The sequence below is a fragment of the Falco rusticolus genome, chromosome 6 (assembly GCF_015220075.1).
Source record: "Falco rusticolus isolate bFalRus1 chromosome 6, bFalRus1.pri, whole genome shotgun sequence".
Classification (NCBI taxonomy): domain Eukaryota; kingdom Metazoa; phylum Chordata; class Aves; order Falconiformes; family Falconidae; genus Falco; species Falco rusticolus.
The window spans coordinates 11,816,620-11,826,017 of record NC_051192.1 but is presented as its reverse complement, the minus strand read 5'-3'; the positions used below and the strand labels follow the sequence as shown (position 1 = coordinate 11,826,017).

The 9,398-nt window shown below is 40.9% G+C and overlaps 1 protein-coding gene across 1 annotated transcript; it reads right to left on the bottom strand.

Moving 5' to 3' along the window:
* Positions 1-2,567: 2,567 nt before the first annotated feature.
* Positions 2,568-9,281, bottom strand: PSMB1 (proteasome 20S subunit beta 1). Its single transcript, XM_037391173.1, has 6 exons — positions 9,121-9,281; positions 7,977-8,084; positions 6,454-6,535; positions 5,887-6,016; positions 4,248-4,354; positions 2,568-2,844 (listed from the first exon to the last, which is right to left on the bottom strand). Exons 1-6 carry the CDS (start codon positions 9,219-9,221, stop codon positions 2,659-2,661), a joined length of 714 nt encoding a protein of 237 aa, XP_037247070.1. The 5' UTR covers positions 9,222-9,281; the 3' UTR covers positions 2,568-2,658.
* Between the last annotated feature and the right edge of the window lie 117 nt (positions 9,282-9,398).

The following is a 9,398-nucleotide window of genomic DNA, read 5'->3' as shown; positions in this document are numbered from 1 at the left end:
AAGTACAAGCACAGAACTACGGAGAGTTGCAGGCAGTCAGGGCACTCCTGCCTTGCAGCCCTAGGCGATGACGATCTTCACAAAGCTAAGTAACTTGATGGATTAATCAAAAATCCTCTTGGTGCCTTTTATCTAGAAGACACATCTGTAATTTTCAAACATGTTTTAATACTAATGAGCAACCAACTTCTAGCTGAGCAGCCCGTGAACATTTTTGTACTCACACATCTTCTGCCATTCCTGCAACTCCCAACTCTGAGCATGAGTGGTGATGATATCAGGGCAGGGCATAACTGGGAAGTTAAAAACAAACTGGGAAACAAACGTTCCCATGTCACTAGTCCCAAACCCATCCACAGAGGGAGTGAATGCAGTGCTACCTTCTTCTGTAGAAGAAATTTGGTGGTTTGAGTCCAACGGGCCTGTGAAAGAGTTTCCATCCCCTGCTGGTTCTTCAGCCAGATGTACTCTGCAGGGAAACGGAAAACTGAAAAGGATATAAAATGGATATCTCATCTGCACCAAGTGCTCCAGCAGGACAGCACTGACACACAGTGGCAGGAAAACTTGCATCCCCTGTACCTGCTGTTGTATCTCCTCTGAGATTGCAAATGAGACCTGAACGCTCTAATCACCTCATATTTCTCCTAAACCACGTACAGAGACAAGCCTGGACACCTCAAACTAAAACAAGTTATTCCTAAAGTCTGTCAGGCATTCATTTATCTTGGATGTAAAACTTTACCCTTAAATACAACAGCATGCTAATTTATCAAAATTTTTTTTAATTGAATCACTGCAGTTCCTCTGCATCTACACATCTGCATCCTGTGAGAACATTATATTAATGCAGGTACACATTAGTGCCCTTGTTTGTTGCCCTTCCCTTCACTGTTTAGATCTTGCATATTGCAGACCTGTCCCCAAAGGCTTGTTACCCTCAGCTGCTTTTCTTTGCAACTTGTACACTATTTAGTTTCACTAGAATTCACCAACTTTGCATAAAGCTGTTAATCTACTGTGAAACACTTGAGCAATTCAACACAAACATGGTATCAAAAATAGCTCAGCTTCAAGTGCTTTAATTAAATTTCATAGAAGTAGCAGAGCATGTATTTAATTTAGTATTGCCGATGTGTACTTCAAACAGACGCAAGAATTCCGTTCTTAGAGTTATTGCACTGTGGGCAGTTTGCTAAGTATAGAACAGCATATAGCTACACAGTCACTTACACAACTAACCTTGTCCATTTAAGATGACTTTTGCAAATAATGTTAAACACCCCACTAAGTTACCTGAACATGTCTGGATGTTCTGACTTGTGTGACAAGTGACTTCAGCCCCAGTGTCATTCAGACTGAGGGCTGTGCTGCTTTCTTACTGCCAAACCACCCAGGACAGAGGTGTTTGTTCCCTCCTTATTTTGCCCAACAGTGGCACCCAGTGGGCAAGGGTTTTCATGAACACTTTGGGAAACGGCTGCTGTTCCAAGTTCCCATCCCGGATCTCCTGAACTAAAGCTAAAGTCAGTTTAAATGCACAAGCTGTTTGACTGCTGAGGTTCAAAACTACTAATTAAACGGTCTAGAAGGCTTGAGACTACCATCGCTGGTGAAGACTAGCCAGAGCTAAGAAAAACGCACAGCACCTGAAATGCTGCACTGAAAGCAGTCAGCCACGTCCAAACAGGAGACAAGGTTGCTGTAAGGTCAAACACATCAGTAAAATTGTTTTTTACAAGAACAAGTATGCCACCTAAAGCAATGAGGTATTTTATGTGTCCTTTTCTAAACAGCTGCAGAATATGAAAGGATTTCTGGGCAATAAAAGATTATTTTGCCCTTGATGACGCAGCTCTGCTTTTCTAAAGGTCCTAGTACTCAAGCCAAGTGGCGTGCGATAGGGCACATCAGTCTACACTTGATGCAATACCCCAAGAACCAAAAGCAGTAGTAGAACTAACAAAGCCCGCAGACATTAAAAGGCATTCAGGAATGTCCATACTAAGTTATTTTCTATCAGTAACTAGAAAAGGATGATGCTTCAGATTTTGAGCATTAACTGAACAGAAACGTGTAGAGGTGAGCCCAGATGCAGAGTCCAGGACTAAACTCTAAAGATTCCATTTAACATTCTTCCCTCTTGTACAGAGAAATTGTTTTCAGGTGACTCATATTTATAGTCTCTGTAAATAAGTACAGAGAGGTCAAATGTCAGGATAGCATGTCAGAGAGATAAAGGAGATCGGAAAAGCAAGCTATGAAGTGCAGAGAAGGCAGCACGTACAGAACAAGTGCTTTTCTCACTACATCAAGGCTGAACTGAAAGCATTATCAATAAAGTCTGTGAACCTAAATTTTAGTAAGTTTAAACTCCCACAGTATTGTAGCAGAAGGGATTGTGAGAAGGGGATTAAACTGACATTGGAATTAGATTGATCATTAGATTAAGATGAGATGAATGAAGCTGACCCGGAACTCCTAGCTGCTTCCTTACCATGAACTGCTGTTTTCTAAAACCGACTATCACTTCTAAGAAAGACAGAAAATATTCAGCATCACAGTAGTCAAACTTCTTGAAAAATTTTAATAAGACAAATGTCTTCATAATACAGGTAAATTGTACATCATAGATTACATGTATATTAGGGAAGTGAATTAGTCTTTTCGTAATTGGATAGTTTGCTCTTTAATTCCGTCCTTTGTGACAATGCAAATCTTAAGCGCATCCCCAGTGTACACATCTCTTTCAGCAGCAGAAATAAAGACATCTTTAACCAGCTGCAAAGCCTTTTCCAGGGTCAGAGGTACCTGTTCCACATTTTGCATGTTCTTGAAGCCAATCTAAGAAAAGATGAAAATGCATTTTAAAGCAAGATCCATCTAGCGCAAAAGCTGTTTCAGACTCTGCACTAGAATGAGCAGATTTAGACAACTTAAAAAGAAGAAATGGTTGGTCTGTTTTAGAAAAGGAAATCTAGCAAAAGCGTTCCTCCACACAGTTTACAGCTGCATGATCAGAACTTTGCCAATGCTGATAATCTTACAAAAGTACCTAGAAGCCGGTGCAGTGTACAGCCAGCACTGCTCCTCCCACTCGTTCAGCACATACAAGATTGCAATGAATGTTCAGAGCTGAACGGATCTAATTCTTCAGAAACTTCTTAATGGATTAGCAGATTCAGTACTGCACACAACCCCTTTCCTCTGGTCATGTGTACTTGGGCACATTTCTTAAAAGCAAATACTCCTCAATGTACCTAGAATTCAAATATAACAGTCTATATTGGAGCATAACTGGTCCTATTAAATAGTGTATTTTAGCTGATAAACTTAAGTGTCCACTTAAGCATCAGAACAGGAAAAGGAGGGGAAGGGTCGCTCACTTTGCCTCAAACTTATAAGCCATAAAAAGCTACTTATGACAATTTTGTTTCTGCAGAAGATATTTTATTTTCGTCAGTTAATAAACTTCAAAATTAAGTCAAAGCTGAGAACCTGAAGTCATTTAAATGAAAAAAAAAAAAAAAAAGATTCTATTCCTTTCTCAGCTGATAAGAACTAAGAGTGCTTATTGCTTTTTTAAGCACAAAAGCTGTGTGGACATCAGGCTCAAGTGACTGAATTCCAACATCAATGTCAAAGAATTAAATGAGTAAAACATGCTTTGGTATTTCTCTCATTCAACGATTAACAGCTTCAACCAAATATGAAAATATTCTTCAAGTATTTGTAGACAGATTTAATTGAGTAAGTTTCCATTAGTTTTATGTAAAAACATTCTTAGAAAATGGTGTCTGAGTTGCACAAAACTTAAGACTTTTAAACAAGTGTATGTTAAATGATAATAGGTATTACATACATCTACTAATTCTGTCTTCTTAATTTACTATTATTTCATGCTAAGTAACAGGCATATTTGTGTTATAAACTAGGGGGGAAACCGAACCAAACAAAACAAAAAAGCCCAAACAGCTTCCATGGGTAATACAAATCCCTAATTAAAACATCTACCTGAATTTTAAACATGCAGTCCACTGTTTGTAGCATATTAAAAACTAGATTCTAAAACAAAACTTTTGATTTCTCCGAGAAGGTCGTCCATACATTAATGAACTGTGTGGCTTTAACAGGTCCTACCTCTAATATATTTAAACCTTCCCTCAAAAGTAATATTCCCCAGAAGTAAAGCTCCATTAATTTGAATGTCACAAATGTTTCCTGGCATTAAGAAACAACTATTTTACCTGGTTATCAAGCAAGGGTTGCAGCATGGCACTTGCTGATCCACCTGCTTTGAAAGAATCTCTCTGGTACGAGCCCACTGGATCAAAGCTATATACTGCTCCCTTCCCTGAAAAAAAGCAGTATGTAATCATAATCCAGAAAGATTCTCGACACTGAGAAGCATTTATATAAAAAACTAGCTCTCTGCATAAGCAGCCTCTGGTGTATTGCATATCACAGCAAACTTCCACCAAATAACACTGCAGTATGTTCAGACAATGCTTTGTAAAGTAGGCTCACCATGGTTGTGGCTTGGTGATACACGCGAGGTTATTTTCAATATTTAAGGTATAACAATGCTCTAACAGATGTTTTCTACAGTACTTACCACAGAAAAAGTGCTGATGCAGAATAATCAAAGCAGGAGGATGTGCTAGACTGCAGTGCTGCACAAAGAGCTCTGCTGGTTCTAGAGCTAGCACAAAGAGGCAGTTTAGTCATTGCTCTTGAACGATACAGTTCTTGAATTACCTCCAGTGAGTATGCTCGGATGCCTCTGCATTGCCTTCCTGGAACCAGGGATGACGCTCTGGTCTCTTATGCACTTCCCTCTGGAGTCAGGCCAGATTGTGCAAACCTTATTAGCTTGCACCAATATCAAAGATACAGATGCACTGTAGCTCTTAAGTAGCAGGGTTTGATGAGGACATGCCAGTCAAAACGCAGCACGTGGCCAAGCTCAGCCTTTCTGTTCAGACAGGCTGCACTGAATTTAATAAACTGGCCTGTGCGCTTGGCAGCACAGCACAGTAGCTGAACAGCCCTGAGAAAGCTCGCAGAGATCCACAAAGTAACACCAGATGGAAACAAACCAATCTTGCTGGACCCAAATTTATCCCCTGCATACAAACCTGCGCTCTGATTCTTATCAATTGCTACAGCACCCTCACGATCTGAGATTCAACACTGCGCCCCGCAGACTTAATCCCTTTCCAGACTCCATGTATCGTAGACATGTCTTAACAAGGCTGGGAAAGCAACATAACAGTAGCAACAAACTGCGGGGGAATGGCTCAAATTACCCAAACACGACCACCTCCTGCTCAAAGCCAGAGAACACAGTATTTTAGCAACTCAACCAAATCATTGGACAAGAGCCCAGTAAATCCTGGAAGGGCTGTATGTTAAAATACTTCGATGTGGAAGTCATGATTTTCATTAGAGGCTAGTTAACATTTAAAAACATCTTTGTAAAAACCTGTCTCTGAAGTCAGTCTTTATACTTAATAACCTCTACCACACTCACAAGCCTGAGTAAAATATATACACTTTTACTGCTAACATCTCCTTTAAAGACCTAATTAAAAAATCCAGCAACGCTGTTAAAAAAGTGTTCCAGCCTAAAGTAAAGTATGAGAGGTAACCAATATTAGCAGATCTCACTTGTAATCAAGTAATTGCAACATAGTTAGACTTCCAGACCTTCAGAAATGGAAGACCAAGTTAGTAGCAGAAACTAGGGTACGAAAATGCCTAAAGGCAGGTGTCAGGAATAGCAACACAAACCTTGTTACTCCTTCAGTATACCCGAGACTTAAAAAGATAGCTCTCCATTCACAGAAATGTACCCTTTTTTTCCCTTTTTGTTTAAAGCCTTACCTTCTTCATCAAGTCCACCAATTATGTTGTAAACGTAGTAAGGAAAGAAACGTCGAGAATACAGAATTGTAGACAGCATTGCTGCAATAGCCCCAGTAGTCATGGTCTTGTTATTGGAATGCTTGTACATCTGGAAGTGGTACAGTATGTCCAAGAAGGAAGTCAGACACTAAATTTTATACTCAATCAATTACATTTTCTGTAACCTCACTACAGAAGAATCTGATGCTAAGCGTATTAACTAGCATGATTACTGAAAACACACTGGTCTAAAAGTTAAGCCTTCTTACAAGCCAAAAATTAACATCTCTCCAAAGTTTGGCAAAGAATAGATGTCACCTCATTAATAGTCTCATTTCCAGCTCTGCCACTCTTTAAATTTGTGACGTCACACTTAGTAAGATCACAGCATCAATTTCCCCTGTCTGATCTTTAACTAGCTATATAATTAGGATACAAACACTTGAAGAAAACCAGCAAAAATTGTATTTAAAACATACCATATTATTGGTCTCAAGTGCAACACTAAGAATCTAAGTTTCTAAATACAGTAAGTTAGTTATCTACCTTTAATCTTGCTTCAATAATTTTAGTAAGGGTAAGGCAGTCACCATGGAAACCACTACATCCAATGACCGTTTGTTCTGTTCTGTAAAACATAAAATTTTGTTGTGATTTTAGATTTAGTGTGAACTATACGACTTCATTACACAGTAGATTATTATGAAACACCAAATGTATTGTCAGTTTCTCTAACGCTACCAAAAACAGTTGCTTAAAAGGTAGTAACAGATATTTTGTGCATAAAAGGCAACTACAACCTACATCTTGCAGAGGACTCAAGTGCAGGACCATGCAGACATCTTCCTTCAATCCACTGACTTCCACAGCAAGACTGACAAAAAGAAATTCTTAATTTCTTCATGCACCACCAACTCTAGCTATTACCATTCAGTCTTGCCAGAGGAGCTCTTTTGAGCTGGGGAGCCTGTTACATCATACCACTCGGCCCCGTTTTACCCCATGTGGCCAGAGGACTGCATGAAGATTGTACGATGGTTATGCAACACTTATGCTGTAGGTGGGTTTGTGTCAGCACAACAGAAGTTACCTGGCTGCGGACGCATTATAGAAGCTTAGCTCTTTGCTCAGTTTCAAAATGTTTCATGAACACTAACTACAGGAGCGCATGTTTGAAATTTAAATTCTAGTGAATTAGTGAGAGTCTACAGTCACACACACTTACAGACTAACACAAAGCAGTGATTCTGAAAACAGTTTAAATTGAAATCTTGTCTCAGCCTGTCAGCAGAATTACACAAAGCCATCATATACACTATGCAGATTGTACCACAGTAATTTCCATTGAGACAGTATCAGAGAGTCAAAGATGTAGTAAGGTGCTAGCCAGGAGAAACATAAGTTCGTATGATCTCGTGTCATTGATAATAATAATAAAAAAAAAACATACACCAAAAAATTGTTACATAGCTGATAACAACCTACTAGGTAAGCAGCTGCTACAGTCAAAAGAATGTAAACAAATTTTAAACCAAGGGGATGCCATCTAGGTGAGTCAAGATACACAAAAAATGAGCATAAGAAGTTCAATAATGGAACTACTGACAGGTTTATCTCTCCTAAAACAAACACCTCTTTGAAGTGCCAGATGGTTGACTAGAGAGACACAGTACAACTGGCAGCAGTGGGCACACTTGTGTGCCAACACCAAGTGTCCTGATGAAGCAGAACAAGTTACCACAGGATTAAGTTTTGCTACAGTTAAGACAAAAGTTCTTCTGATTCTCCAGGCAAAAAAATACCCAGCTTAGAATAAGCCTTGTGTCATGCTAAAAATGTTCTGTTACCAGCTAACTTCAGGAGCATGCAACAAGAAATCTGGCTGCATTTACAACATCGCATCACATCTTGCATTACATCAAGGGTCACCATGGCTCCAAAATCAGTTTTATTACTGTTTTTCTGAGAATTCTGCTTAAAGAAAAGGATAGATCCTTTCAGGCAGGTGACATGCCCAACAATACAAAAGAGCTTTCATCTGGTTTAATTCTTAAAAGATCTGGACTTACAGCTTGTAGCATTTTGGACTGTCTCGGCAGTGAATTGCATAACCTTCACTCAGTCGTGTGTCAGAGGCAACAATAGAAAAGTCTTCTCCAGCAATCGCCAACACAGTCCTTAAAGAAGAGTATTCATACAATCATGACTTTTAGTACAAATATTTTCTTAGGCAACAGAGGAACAGACTAGGTGGTAGTTCTATACCTAGACTCACATTTTGTAAAGCATCTTCTATCTCTCGCTAAGCTTCCCACTATGCACATCCCTACACGTGACTCAAGACTGGAAAGACACACTGAAGAAAATACACGTACATGATTCTCAATTTTGTGTAATAACTGTACGGAAACTTGGTAAAACAGAGTTTCTATACAATGCAAGAACCAGACTCAACAGACTAGCAATTTTAGATGCCTGCTAATGCAAGATTCACCCTTCTAAAACAGTCTGGCTCTTGAAGCAAAACCACTCCAGCCAAGTATAAGGACCAGTATCATTAAACTTAAATGACAGTCACTTTTTTAATCTGATGTTATCCTGTGTTATTTACTCCCAAGTAACTAGTTTTGTGATTGTCACATGTGCGCTACCATGAAGTAACGAAGAGATGTCCTTTAAAAAGCAGTTAGGCATCATAAAAAAAATAATCCAGTAATGCTATCCTGGCCAGATCTTGTCATCAACTCGGTGTAAGTGTCTGTAAAACATCACCTACCTTGAACAGTTATGACAAGGCAGCCTTCAACCCAGGTACAGGTTTAAAAGCTGGTAATGTAACCGTTACATACGTTTCCTAAGTCACTATAAAACAAACAACCCCGAGAGGAAAGGAAGGCGTTCATTTTAACCCGTAAAAGTTCAGGGAGCCCGACTGTGCCAAAAGCCACACGGACAGGCAAGAACAGCCTGAAGAGCTTCAAGAACCCGCGGGACGCTCGGCCCAGGCCAAGGCCGAGCCCAGCTCTCCCCCGTGCTGCCACTCTTTCTCTACAAAAAGAGGCGCTCGCAAGTGGAGACAAACCTTCACGGAGTGCCAAGAAGAGGCAAGAGTAAGACGAGGAAGACCCAGCCCCACCGGCACTCTCCTCAGGGTCCCCTCCCCCGGGAAGAAAGTGCCTCAGACCTCCCCACCCCCTGCCTGCGACTCCTCACCCTCCGTTAAAGGTGTAGGGCGAGAAGCGGTACTGCACGGGCGCGCCGAGCTCGTAGCCCATCTCAGGCTCGAAGTCCGCGTAAGCTGCGGTGGACAGCATCCCGGCAGCCCAGTGCAGTGCTGTCTCACGGCAAAATGGCGGCCCCGGAGCCGGAAGTGGTGCTCTACCGCTCTAGGAGGGCGGCGGCGGCCTCTCCTCTGCTCTGGAGGACGTCGAGCCCCACGCGGGCGGCGGGGGGCGCTGGTGGCGCGGCCGTTGGTGGCGGCCCCACCCCGG

What these genes read in the sequence shown, in the direction of transcription:
- PSMB1 (XM_037391173.1), bottom strand. Translation starts at nt 9,221, where the DNA reads ATGCTGTCCACCGCAGCTTACGCGGACTTCGAGCCTGAGATGGGCTAC. An exon ending in TTATTGAAGCAAGATTAAAG is followed by an intron (nt 6,017 to 6,453) that starts GTAGATAACTAA and finishes TACCACTTCCAG; the next exon opens with ATGTACAAGCATTCCAATAA. An exon ending in TGGTGGACTTGATGAAGAAG is followed by an intron (nt 4,355 to 5,886) that starts GTAAGGCTTTAA and finishes GCTTTTTTTCAG; the next exon opens with GGAAGGGAGCAGTATATAGC.